Here is a 13,984-nt window from a genome sequence, read left to right as displayed (position 1 = left end):
CTTGTGGGAGATATAGTTAAGGGTCCTCTATTGGGCGCCATGGCACCCTAACAAGCACTGGAGGATGCTCCGTCCACTGGCACTGAGGGCAGGTGCAACACCCTCCCTCCCCAGGGACTGCATTAGCAGGATATTGATGATGCTAAATAAAGGAGCTTAAGAATCTGTTTTCCGGCTGGGAAGGTGGCTCAGTGGTAGTGTTCTTGCCTTGCATGCATGAGGCCCTGGGTTCGATTCCTCAGCACCACATAAGCAGAAAAAGCTGGAAGTGGCACTTTGAGCTGAAGAGCTGAGGGACAGCACCCAGGGCCAAAGTTCAGTGCCACGACTGACCAAAAAAAAAAAATCTGTTTTCCGGTCTTGCCCTGTGTGTGCATACTGGCAGGGTATTCCTTTCAGCATGCCCTTCTAGTGGCTTTCTCCTCTGCTTGTAAAGCAGTTGTATTCTGGTTTGATGAGGAAGGTAAAGGTCATTGTGAAGGGCATTTGACTTGGCAACTAGAATCTGGATGACTTGGGAAATTCTGTCAGTGGAGCCTGTAGTTAGACTCTTTCTTTTTTCCCATAGCCTGTATGCATAGCTTGTGAGCATCTTCCCTCTGAGAATGAGGCTGGCTCTGCCTTAACATGGCTTCTCAGGGGTGTGCTTTATTCTGTGCATATAGCAATGCTTCCCGGAGCCATTGGCATTCATAGGTAGTTTACATAATCTACACCTTACTAATTTTAGTTAGGTTGACTCCTGGGGTAAAATGAAGGTCCCTTCAGCGCCCACGATTCATGTTTAAGATGCATCAAAAGCCTGCTGTGTGTTCTTTAAATTTTCTGGCTCCGATAGGATATTTTTAGGTAATGGCATTTAAAATGATTTGTTTCTAATTACTGTTTTTGAAGTTCTGAACAAATTAGTCTAACTCTCAACCTCTAGTGATTCAGTGAGTGCAGCAATTTCATAATATGAAAAGCTGGCTGAGAGGAAAAAAAGTCAGTAACTGTTTAAGACAAAAAAGAACAGCTATAGGAAATACCAAGTGGCGATCAGGAAAACAGTTTTAACTCATGAATTTAAATAATGCTTCTGCAGGAAAACTAAAGAAGCTGTCAGTTCTGAAGGTGGATCAGAACAGACTTGCCCAGTTGCCGGAAGCAGTTGGGGACTGTGAAAGTCTCACCGAGTTAGTTCTTACGGAAAATCGTCTCCTGGTGAGTGTGGTTGACATTACCATGAAGATGTGTTAGGGCAGATCCTGATGACTGACAGCTCAAGTGGACCCAGGGGGAAATGTCCTCAAGTCTCACCTCAAAGGGAGCCTGGAATGCCACAGGTGGCACCGCGATCGACAAAGCAGCATTTAGGCTCCGGGTCCTGGGAGGGCTCCTAGTGCAGGGCTTGGGGTCCAGGCGCTGAACCGATGCCTCTGGGTCCGAGTGGGGGGGTTGAGAGTCACATACTGACCTGTTGATGGCGCTGTCACAGAGCCCGCAAGGGACATTGTTCAGGGACTCTTGGAACCAGGTAGGAAGAGCAGAGACATGGTGGATTGTCAGGACAAGCCTGGCAGCTTGGGGCTGAGGAGTGCTCTTTATGGGAGAGCCAGAGAGTGGCATCTGATAAATGTTTGCCAAGACTGCTGCTGATTCCCTCCCAGAGCGGGGCGGGGCATCCCCAGGGCTGCACACTTGGCCAGGGCTTCCTGTCACTGCCAGGAGAGCAGGCTTCCGATGAAAAGAGCAAAGACAGACTGCAAGGGAAGAGCGAGGCTTGGAGCGAGGCTTGGAGCTGGGGGAGCCCAGCCACATCTTTCCCCAAGCTCTCAGCAGCATGCCAACTTCTGCAGGTGTGATCCCAGTTACCAACTCTTCCTGTCCCCCAGATAGTGATTATAACAATTGTAACAGTAATACTCACCCCCTGGCAACACTGGTTGTGCTGAAGAACATTCCTCTCCTCTCTGCTAGGCGTTGCTCTGTTTGTCTTTGATTTTATTTCTTTGAAATATATCAACAAAAATTCAACATATTTCATTTGACTCTTCCCCAAGCGATGATTATGAGCATCTTATATTCAGGAACACGTCTTTATTTCTTTTGCATGATAGTCCATGCAAAAAGGACTTTTTCAGCTGTTAGAAATACGTGGTCAATCAATAATAAAAATGCTATTTTTTTTCAGACCTTACCTAAAAGCATTGGAAAACTTAAGAAGCTGAGCAACTTGAATGCAGACAGAAATAAATTAGTGTCTTTACCAAAAGAGGTATGTGCTAGAGTATTAATGTGATAGTAATTATGAAGAAGAGATAACATCAGCTAAAGGATCAACATGCTTGTGATATTTTTAATGTTTAAAGTCATATGTGGCACTTTGTAAAGGAATGCTTATAAAGCAGCTTGGAAAAACTTTTATCCAAGAGTGATCATCAATAGTATGAAGAAGAGTTTGAAAAAGTGAATTGATTAAATTTTAAATGAAGAAATAGGTTGACACTTAGGCTTGACATAAAATGGAGATACATTGGCATAAGTGGATAATTTGGGAGTTTAAGCAGGGGTAGTGGGTGACTTTGGGTTTGATTGTTGAATTTGGTGTGAAGTTAAATCCGGTCCCATAGTCATTGTGATTATAACAGTGAATCTCCATGGAGCTATGCTTCTGGGCAGAGATTTCCACGCCTTCCTGTCTGAGATGAGACTCGGTAGAGAGGAAGGCCGGTTGGAGCCACAGCAAGCTACAGCTCCCAGGATGTTTAGTTTTCTTGTCAGCACTCCAGCAGGAGCACAGAGACAATCACCTTCCATTGTGGAAAGTATCTGTGTAGATGTATCAGATGAGCATTTGAATTTTGTCACAGGTGATGGCGCTGTTAACTGTGAGGAGGGAGCCCACAGTAGGTCAAAGGAGGTTCTAGAAGGCTTGGTGAAGAGGCTTGCTTTCCACTGGAAACTAGAAGAGCTTGATTGGAAAAGGGTCAGACAAGGCATGATTTCCTTCCTTCCTTCCTTCCCTTCTTCCTTCCTCCCTCCCTCCCTCCCTTCCCTCCTTCCCTTTGTCATTCAACAGAGCAGTTGGTGAACACAATGCATCTTGACCAGTGTTGCTCCTTTCAGCATTCTCGTCCCTCCCCTTGCTGTCTTCATTTTCTGGGGTGTGCATTGGATTCTTGGCTGCATTCTTCTCCCCCTCTTCTCTTCATTGGTCTATCCCTCTCCCCTTGACCTTACTCTACCCTCTTCCAAGTAATAGAGCCTAAAACTAAGTTTAGCTTCCCTCTCCCCCATCAGCTGAGCTTTGGTGAGACTTCTTCTTTGCTGGGTCCTCACCTAAAGAAGCTATTTCCTGTATGACCTGATCTCTGGTCTGGGACTATTTTCTTTGTATTTCTCTGTTTTGGCCCTTCCAGTATTGATGTCAGGGTAATTTTGTCTGCGCAGCCGGAGGTGAGCCCGCTGCTTCCCTTGGGCCCCATCTCATCGTGAATGGCTTGGCCGGCCGTGCTTCCTTCCCTCCTTCAGGCTTTCCGCCCACAGTGCCCAGTCTTTTCTGGGGGAGCTGGCCAGCTTTTCCCGAGGGGAGGCAAGAGTATATTGGTTATAGGTTGGCCCATTTTTAACCTGATATGTCCTTAAATAGGAGCCCTGGCTCCGAAGAATGACTCGTCTGTCTCGGACAAACTGGAACAAAAACGATTCTGTTCACCAAAACATTTTGGTTCCATTCCCTAAACAATAAAGCAAAACTCAGCTGATACTCTGAGCACTAATGTTCCTCTTACTGAAAGGCACTTGTAGATGGCTTAGATACTTGTAGAATGGCTGGCACACACACACACACACACACACACACACACACACACACACACACACACACACACACACACACACACACACACACACACACACAATGCAGAAGTGAAAGATTTATTTCTTCTTGCTCAGTGCCGTGCCCTGCACTAGGTGCTTTCAGTGAGCTGACTCACCGGCCCTGGGTGGTTGGGAGGATTTCCTCCTCGTGCACACACGGATGCTACAGCCTCTGCCCTGGCTCACAGAGCGAGCAGCAGATGAACCAGGCTCCAGAAGTGAGCTTCTACCCCCAGTCTAGTGGGCTGGGCCTGGCCACTCAGGACAGAGAACTCAGTAACTCGGGCTGAGCCTCAGTCACACTGTTGACTTGTGAGCTGGAGAAAGGGCAGGAGCTTGCTTCAGGAAGAAGCGATCAAACTACCTTTAGTTAATGGAGCTTAGGTGTATTTTCAACGCATGCTACATGTTCATTCCTGGTTTCACCCCTACCCCAGCTTTTCTGGACCCCTTTTGCATTCTTTCATGGGTACACATTCGAGACAGTCATGAAACTCATTATGAAACTTACCACCCCAACACGAGTCCTCTTTTTCTTTTTCTTTCTTTCTTTTTTTCTTTCTTTTTTTTTTTGTGGGTCATGGGGCTTGAACTTGGGGCCTGAGCACTATCCCTGAGCTCTTCAGCTCAAGGTGAGTGCTCTACTACTTGAACATAGTAACACTTCTGGTTTTCTGATGGTTAATTGGAGATAAGAGGCTCACAGACTTAACCTCTCCAGGTTGGCTTTGAACTGTGATCCCTTAGATCTCAGTCTCCTGAGTTGCTAGGATTATAGGCGTGAGCCATTGGCACCCGGTCTTCTTTTCATTTTTAAGAAATAAGTCATGTGTTGTCTGATAGGAGGGTTGTACCTAGTACCTGCTGTGTTTGTTTCAGCTTACTATGACAGTTCTGATGTGAAAAGTAAAACCCTGCAACAGCTTTCTAACTTCTTTGCATTTTAGCTATCACGTTCTGCCCATTTCCTGTGAACTCAGAACTTGCTTCGTGGCTTTAGAAATGACAGGGAATGAAGGCTGCACCTTTTCCTCCTGCTTCCTGATGAAGTAGAGAGTGGGTGGGTTTTCAGCAGTGGGATCTTTTGGGATCTTTTCTAACACAGCGTCAGCCCTGCTCTTTCTCTTTCTCCCCTTCCCCTCTCCCCCCCCCCCCCCCCCCACTTACACAGCTCTGGGAATAGGAATGCTGCTGAGTTCCTTTTTCCAGTTCTGTTGTGGGTCACATGTGGTGCCCAGCAGAACTGGCTCGAGTGCTTGTCCCTGGTATCCTTGGCTGAGCAGCTAAACTGCCAAGTGCTCCTGACCTTACATTGTGTTTCTGTGGCCTAGCAGCACCATTGTGTTGTGTCTCTCCATGTAGCAATGTGACAGGTCTGTGTGTGTACACGTGCATTTGTGCCTGTTTGCACACACCTGTGTGTGTCTATACATAGATGCACACTAACTCTGCCTGCACAGCTGATTCTATTGGGTCAACTCCTGCACTTTTCTGATTAGATTCTTTCAAAAGTTTATTATTTTCTCTTGGGACAGTTAAGTTGCAAGATAAGATACCTAAATCAAAATGCCAAGCAATTCACTTTATGCCCAGAACCCAAATTGTATCAATTGCCATTGGTTTGATGTGCTATATAGTTCTTTGCATATTTTGCTTTTTATTTTTTTTACCTTGATGTCATTGTATATTGTCAGTTTTATGGCTTCTTAGTCTGTAGCAACATTAACATGTTTATTTTTCCCAAATGGTTGAGGGGAAAATGTTTGCACTGTTGGGTCACAGTAATATATTCAGTGTGTGTTTTGTGGTGTTATTTGTAGTAAACATTTGCAAATCAATGAATGTCTTTTGTTTTCTTAATTGTTAGCTGCTTGGAAATTTAGAAAAGTCAGGTAAATTTGTTATCTTGTAAGTATTGTTCAGACCACACTTGTATTTCTAACTTGTATTTCATTGCATGAAGGTTCCAATTGGCTGACTGCTTTGTGTCTTCTTCATTGTAAAAGATTGGCATTAGCTCTGATTTCTGTTTAATGACTGCATGGCCTGGAACTCTATGTTGTGTGTCTTCCAGACTTTTTTTAGGGTATTCCCTCACAGAAGGACACTCTTCTGTAAAGCCATTGTTAAGTTGCTCCGAGTTCTGAAAGGCATTACTGAGCACTTTTCCATCCTCACTGAATTGCAGTTTGTTGGCACAACTCTAGCTTACACGGAAAAGCCAGAACTCACTCTGTTTGCTGCACAGGGCATGCTTCTGCATTTTCAAGCCACTTATTTATGTCTTTTGTTTCTCATTCTGTTGTTAAGAATATATGTTTCTGAGAAAGAGAGTTCCTTAGACACGCATATTTTTGGAGGTGGGAAGAGATTGGCAGTGATTGACTCAGGACGACAGGAAGTGAAAAGATGCGAGGGAGCCCCATGGGACCATGGGAAGGGGTGAGCGGGAGCACTGACTGGCCACCCCACCCAGAGCAGACTGGGACAGGGACACTGGCTGGAGACCATACAATATATGATACGTGATATACACATACATATATATATATATATCTATGTATATATATCTCATGTATAATAAATACACATAGAGTTCTCCAAATTGAGTCCGTTTTCTTTGCATTGAGTCAAAATGAAAGTAATCTTGTTCACAATTGTCTGAAGAGACAAGATAGAATTTGCAAATAAAGGCTTTTTAAAAAGAAAATCCAAGGTACCTGTAGATATTAATTCCTTTTAAATCTTATTCAGATATTCACATATATCAACGGTGATAGACTTTACTTGGTAATGATCTTTCTGCCCTTTTATTACACTTTTAAATTGTTGTGATTTGTTTCTAGTATGTTCCAAAATGGAGATAAGACAACGCCTAAGAATATTAGAATAATATATATATATATATATATATGTATATATAGTATTTCCTCATATTTCAAGACAGAGAAAGCATTTCTAAACTTGGAAGAGGAAATAAGTCATAAGAGTAACAACCTGAAAAATAGATTTGTGATCTACTAGTAAATAAGAACAAGGGAGTAAGAAGACATTTACATTTTCACATGGAGGAGATTTCTTGTCATCTCTGTTAGAAATCCCTTCACAGCACAGAGAAAGAATACACCCACTATAGAGAGGTAGACAGCACTGAAAAGAAATATGATACACAGAAGAAAAAAAGTAGAAATAGCTCTTAATGTGAAACTTGTCTCTAGCTCACTGGCATTTACCAAACAATTCAAGCATTTGAACCTATCAATTTCCAAGATTTTAAGTAGAGTATCAGATGTTGGTGAATGTACAAGGTTGTGTATGCTATGTACACTGCAAGTCATTAGGGCCTCTCTGAAAGGCAGGTGGGGGCGGGGGTGGTGGTGGAGGGGATGGTTATGTTATTAAAAGCTCGTACAACACACCCTTTTCGTAGGAAAATGTCCAGGGTTGTACACTAAGAACAGAGAACAGTGCACAAGAACACTTGTCACATTTTGTGCAGGAGCAGCTCATCTGGTCGAGGCTCCATTCAGAGCATGTCCAGACACAGAGAACGTGGCCAGGCACTGGGCCAGCGCTCTCCTGCCTGTTCCTGCCTAATTTGCACCACTGTTCTGTGAGTATGGGGAAATCACTACTGATACCCATCCGATTGTGAAACCGAGAACTGCCCCAAATCACACAGCAAAGAGGAGGCAGGACCAACTAGCTACATCAAGCCCAGAGGTTCGTGAAATAACCCGTTATAATCTGTAGAAGGAAATGCGAATGTGATTGGTAAACGTAATGACATGAGAATAAGTGCTTGGTAGCGTCTGTGTCGAAGGTCACGGCGTTGGTACTCATTTCATGAGTGTATATGTGTATAATCGCAGATGCAGGACGGTAACACTGCATGGTTGTACCTGAAAACGTTAATACCGATTATGTCTGTTAGGAGTTCAGTAATTGCTTTTCATCATGCTTTCCTATTTTTTCCATGTTTTTTTTAAAAAAAATTTTCAGCCAGCATAAGCTGCTTGATAAGAATCAGAAAAAAGAATAAAAGAAGAAAAAAAATACCACAGCTGTTACTGAATGTCAGTGGCCAGTGACTCCATAAATACCAAGGCCACACGATGCCCCAAGTGTGTGTGATGCTGGGAACATTAGAACAATCTTCCGTGGAGACGCAGGCTTGGCGAAGTCCTGCAGGAGAGTGCACGCTCAGCTTGTACTCTGTCCAGGTTTTGCATCTTGCATTTTGTGTTGCGAGTACAGGGAGGAGGCTGCTGAGAGGCAGTGTGCATCTCTGCCATGGAGGGCAGCTGTTGGGCGCAGTGGAATGTAAGCGGACAAGGCTGCATCACTCTTGCCTGACAGGCTTTGTCTTTGTGTCACCAGACTCGAGTGTCTCCTCCAGGTTTAGTGTGGCCCGCAAGCACTGAGTCACGTCTGTCTCCCAGAGCCATCCAGGGCGCAGGCTCCGTGGTGGTCTGCAGGCCTGCCCGGGCAGTGGGCACTGTGTATCGCTGGGATTTAGCACAGACCCCAAGCAGCCACGCAAGGATTTTTCAGTACATTCTGTCATTCTCAGAGAATCCAGGTCCAGCCCCTTGCATTCTGGGAAGGTGCTATTATGTGGTTTAAGGGAAGTTTAAAAATATCAGCTTCCAACATAACCGGTAATAAGTTATTTCAACAGAGACTCTGCTTCCCAGAATTTCTAGTGCTGAAGACATTTTACCCTGAAGGCCACTGGTGAGCCCTCACATTCTCCCTGTGAGCCTGGAAGAGAAAACAAAAAGGTGTGGGAGGACACTAGTTAGTAGGAGTCCCTCACTAGTTTCCACAGTGGAACACACTAGCAGGAGGGCAGTTTGGAAGGTGAGCTGGGGGAAACGGAGCCCCACCCGCACCAGCCGGATTCTGGGTCCCCAGGGTGCCTAGGCGCCGATGGGGCTTTGCCTCCTGGACAGATGCTCTCTGCCGCGTTTGTTGGGCAGCTGTGAGAGCGAGCGTCTGCAGTCCACACACAGCTGTGTGTGTGTGTGTGTGTGGGGGGGGGGGGTGATGTACCATCTGCTTCTGGCCTGTCTGGTGAAAGTAGCAAATCCACCCCCACAGCCCAGATGATGGAGTCTGCCCCCAGCCCGTGTCTGTGGGGGTCTCAAGGCCGCCTGCCCAGTGCCCTCAGACGCTGACGGGAGCTCCCCCTTTTCAGTTAGGCTTCTGATGACTTAACTTTTTTAAAAGCCAGAATTTTGTGCCATCCTTCATGTGGCAGAGCTGGAAGGAAGATGTGTTTGTGCATTTGCCTGGGACAGCGTGTGCTCTGAGTGACAAGGCATCCCCTGTCCATCCCCAGCGCATGCTCCACACACGGACAATAGAGGTCAGGAGGTCACCACTGGCTTTGACAGCCAGGGGCCCGCAGCTGCGTGGCTTCCCACAGCAGCAGAGACGCGAGAGGGAGGAGCAGGACTGGGGACCCTAAGCACAGCAGACAGCCCTCTCACTCCCGTGAACGCACACTGTCCCTCCAGGCATTTAAGGGATATTAACTTGTTTTGAACTTTTAGAACCCCTTCTGACCCACTTGAATTTTTGTTTGCTATTCTAGAACACAAGTTGAAAATGGATATCCATACAGTGCGCATAGTATAGCAGCCGGGCACCACCCAGGGGACAGCGGGGGACAGTGGAGTCAGTACAGCTCAGCCTGTGGCTCCCGGGCTGGTTGTGATGGCGCCTTGCGTCCTTTGGGGTCTCAGGGGTGGGGAGCCTCATGGAGGAGTCTGCATCTTCGCTGGGTGCTGACGCGTGCAGGTCCATGCGGGGCGCCCCGCATCCTCATCCCAGGCCCCTCTGCTGGGCGGGTGAGGAAGCTTCTCCAATCCCTCCTAACAGTGAGCTTTGATATGACAAGCTGAGTTGCAAGAAAGTTCTGGCTGGCAGTCCTTAGGAAGGTTGAGGTTTTGGTGATTTCCTTCCTCAAGGACATGGACCGTCTGTCTGACTGAGGCTGGTATTAGGGCTCCTCGTTTGAGAAACCTAAAGGAGAACTACCTTGTCTTCATTGCTGTGTCGGCAGACAGGACTTTGGAGCAAGCACATAAACAGAGTGTATACGGTTAGCTAATGAGAACTTGGCGGGTATCTGGCCACGCATGGCTGTAGGCAGGGTGGGCAGCAGATGCTGGTCAGGACCCTGGCTGGACTGGACAGACATGCACAAATACATGCAATCAAGGTTCTTAAGATGTTTTTTCCTGGATGTGAGGGTGATCTGGCTGCGACATCTGTCACCCCATTGATGGCCAGGGTTGATTCGGCTGATCTGGCTGGCTAGGCGGGTGTCCCCTTCCTCCCTCACCGCTCCATGTGAGTCCCTCCCGAAGCTGCGCACTCAGTCGAAGAGGACGACCATCCCCGATAGAGGAGGACCGGTCTTCGGTCAAGGGTATACGAGTAGCTGCGCTCCCCTGCTAGAACCTCCAAACAAGCTCTCAAGATGGTTTTTCCTTTATTGAGATTAAGCGATTCCACAGTGCTGTGGGACAGTGCTACTTAGCCAAAGCCACCAACACAGTTTCACCTTCACAAGGAGCGTTGTCATTACCATGGTCTCAAACGCTTATGAACTCTACAAACTGACACTACAACTTTTCTTCCACATTGGGTGATATGTACAGTTCTTTCCTTCTGCTTAGTGTCCGCTGTTCCCTCCTTCCCTCTCATTCCTCCCTCCCATCGCTGCCCTTGAGTTGCTTAGTTCACTTCCATCCATGTCCAGTGCAGCTGATGGGCCTCTGTTGTATTTAAGATTCTTAAGATTCTTGAAGAGACTTTTTATCGTTCAGAGTGTTGGACCATAATAAGGAAGGAAATGTAGAATGCAGTTTATCACACAGGCCTATCATGTAGACCGATTTATTATATAGGCCAGTTTATCACATGGCAATTTATTACCTAGACCAGACAGCTCTAGGAAGGCTTTACAGAGGGATTAGCAGACAGTTGGTTAATTTGGGTGACCAGCACGATTTTAAAAGGCAGAAATAGGAAAGGTGAGATAAAGCCGCAGAAGGCATATTTTGCAGTAGAGTGAGTAAACCAGTTTGACTGGCGTGTGAACACTGAGAAGAAAGGACGTCTTAGGCCTGTGCATACCGGGGAGCTCTGGAGCAGTAACTGTGGACAGGTGCTAGTCTCTGCTTTTACTGTGTGCTTTCCTTTGCATCCACTAGATGCTTCAATCCAGTAGCTGTGTGATTTCTGAATTGTTCATATTCTAAGGGATGAAATGAAAAGTTTGTGTCTGGAGCAGTTTCATGAGTATGCATTCTGGTTCTCATTGTATCGCATGTCCGTGTTGAAGCATGTGTGTTTTTAGAAAAGGGCCAGAGTCATGCAGATGTCACGGAGGACTTGAGCCTCTTGCTCTTCCTCCATACACACGGCCTAGAGCACTCCTGACCCGTGTATCAGAGGGTCCTAGATGCCTCTGGAGCCTTCCTGGTCAGGATGAAGGAACACTGTGTGCTGTGGAGTCGTGCGCACTGTGTCCGGGATCGAGTTGTTCTTCTTTTTGCTTCTTGGGCTTTCCTGACAGATGTGTTCCAGCAGATGTGTTTGGGGGAATTATTGAACTCTCTCCATCTTCTGTTTTGAAGACCAGATGTACAAAGTTCAGTTACCTTTAAATTATTTTTTAAAAGAAGGTAGTAGAAGTTGATATGGTGTTGACGTGGGTTAACACGCCTTAGACTGGGGAGACTAACATGTATTTGACACCTTCACTCTTGTTTTCTAATAAACTGTTGCTTTTGCATTCATCGAGGGAAAGTGCATATACTGAGTTGCTGTGTGACTGACCAAAAGCTATGGAAAGGTGCATGGTACCAGGCAGAGCCCTCCCCTCCCTTTTTACAGCTGGAGCCCAGAACCAAGTGCAGGAATCGAACTGGGTGTAGTGTCAGCCGTCTCTGATGGCTGAGCTCCCGCGCCGGCAGGTTTGGTCTGTCTGGGCTTGTGTGGCTTGGGGAGCACGGCAGGTAGATGGGTGACAGCAGGGGAACACCGCTTCTCTTTCTCTTCCAGAATGACATTCTTGAGTGGCCTCGCGTATCTTCTCAAGTTAATGTATGTTTGGCATTTTGTATGACTGTGAGACGTGAAATCAAGTGGTATATGTTGTCATTATTATGCTGTTTGGTAAACAGAATGGCTGTCTGCCTCTTCCCTGTTCCCTCAGTGGGGACCAAAGCTGTGTTTTCTCTCCCACTGTAGATCGGCGGGTGTTGCAGCCTAACTGTGTTCTCCATGCGTGACAACAGACTGACTCGAATACCCGCAGAGGTGTCGCAGGCCACAGAACTGCATGTTTTAGACGTGGCGGGAAACAGGTAAGTGCATCCCAGGGGGCTTCGTTTGAGACATAACAAATGTGTGTGTCCCGGCCTGCTCTCTGCCTTGCTCCACATGACAGAACAGCCTGCTGCTTACATCACAGCCCCAGGCTCTAGAAGGTTCTTGAGTAATTAAGCCAGGAGGGGGGCTGGTGAGGGTCAACCTTGTCCAAGTGGAAACTTGTGTGGAAATGCTTTCTAGCTGGAGGGGAGGAGCTGGCCTGAGGGAAAGGCACGGGCCTGCCTTAGCTTCCCTCCGCTGGAGTGAGTGTGGTCCCGTTCAACTCGTGCATGGTGCTTTGTTCTGTTGTGCTTTGAGATGGGGTCTCATTTATGTTGCCCTGGCAGATCTCAGATTCCTGGGGTCAAGCCACCCCACCTACCTGAGCCAAGTAGCCAAGACTGCAGGCATTTACCATTACACTTGGCTGAAGGATTTTTTTTTGTCAGTTGTGGGGCTTGAACTTGAGGCCTGGGCGCTATCCCTGAGCTCTTTTCCTTAAGACTAGCGCTTTACCACTTTGAGCCACAGCTCCTCTTCCAGTGTTCTGGTGGTTTATTGAAGAGTCTGACAGAGAGTGCTCACCTTTCTAAAGAGAATGCTTTCCTGATAGATCCTTGGGACCACTGAGAGGCTGCCAGTGCTCAGGGCTGACCTGGCCGGGTGGGGACCGTCTGCTGGAGTGAGCTGCCTGAGCCTTCCAGGTCACGGTGGGCAGGGGGTGGGGGGTGGTGGTTGTAAACTGTTCTTCACCTGTTCTCAGAAAAAGAAGTGGCAGATTCTTGCGCTGCTTGGGTTGGAGTGGAAAAATCTAATTAAACGTTGTTACCTCACTGTCACCCAAGTGCGCCCATGTATAACACAGCCGGGCCCAGGCAAGGGCCTGTTGAAGTGTTTAATCACCACCTGTTTAGAAGTATTGCCACTGGAACTAATAATAAGCCTGGGTCACCCAGCCCGCCTTCCACAGCCTGCAGAAGTGCCACGCTTGGGAAATCTCAGGAAACAGAGCAGACGTTTCTGTGTCTCCTCTCCGGCATATAAAAATAGCACTTGCCAAGCGAGAAACTGCAGGGAGTGTACAGAAACTTTGTTGGAGAGCAGAGCGGGTAAGTTCGAGTGGAGCCCGATGCTGGTGAGCCCCTGGAAGCCCAGCACAGAGGCAGGGCTGGGAGAGGCGATTCTCAGCTCCCCCGAAGTGTGCACCCACTGCACAAAGTCTGGCATTTGCAACTCTCCTTGCAATAGTAGTAGCGCCAAATGGCAGAACCAGTGCAGTGGACATTGAATTTTGTTCTAATATTAACTAAAATTTTTATTAAAAGTGAAAATTGAAAAGACAACAAAACAGTAGAGTCCATAACTGGAAATGAGACCCGGGAGGACCCGTAGTGCTGAGAGCCACGAGCAGGGATGTGAATGCTGGGAAACACTTTCCCTTCTGCCTTCTTGTTCTCGGGAACAATACCGTGTGCTAGTCTGCCAGACTGGACACAAGTCCCCTCGAGGCAGCAGACCTGTGAGCACAGTGACTTTCACGCTAGAGATTTGTGGTATCGTTTGCCTTATTTCAGTGACTATCTTTGAAATGTTACATACTTGTGAACACTGTTTAAAACTTTGCTAAAGCTAAAATATTCCAATAACGGGTAACAACAGATAACAACTTTAAATTGTGAGTTGTATTAAGCCATAGGGTTATCATAACATTAATGAGCCAGCCACGTTTAGTTAT

At 46.8% G+C, this 13,984-nt stretch overlaps 1 protein-coding gene across 1 annotated transcript in view; it reads left to right on the top strand.

Moving 5' to 3' along the window:
* Positions 1-13,984, top strand: part of Lrrc1 (leucine rich repeat containing 1) — a 90,637-nt gene that overhangs the window by 68,516 nt on the left and 8,137 nt on the right. Inside the window, exons 9-11 of the mRNA XM_042672094.1 lie at positions 1,085-1,203; positions 2,174-2,257; positions 12,130-12,245. Of these exons, the coding sequence (XP_042528028.1) occupies positions 1,085-1,203; positions 2,174-2,257; positions 12,130-12,245 (319 nt within the window). The remainder of the gene's footprint in view (positions 1-1,084; positions 1,204-2,173; positions 2,258-12,129; positions 12,246-13,984) is intronic.

The sequence above is a fragment of the Dipodomys spectabilis genome, unplaced genomic scaffold (genome assembly GCF_019054845.1).
Source record: "Dipodomys spectabilis isolate Male_0828 unplaced genomic scaffold, ASM1905484v1 ptg000669l, whole genome shotgun sequence".
In the NCBI taxonomy this organism is placed as follows: domain Eukaryota; kingdom Metazoa; phylum Chordata; class Mammalia; order Rodentia; family Heteromyidae; genus Dipodomys; species Dipodomys spectabilis.
This window is presented reverse-complemented; position numbering and strand designations above follow the sequence as displayed.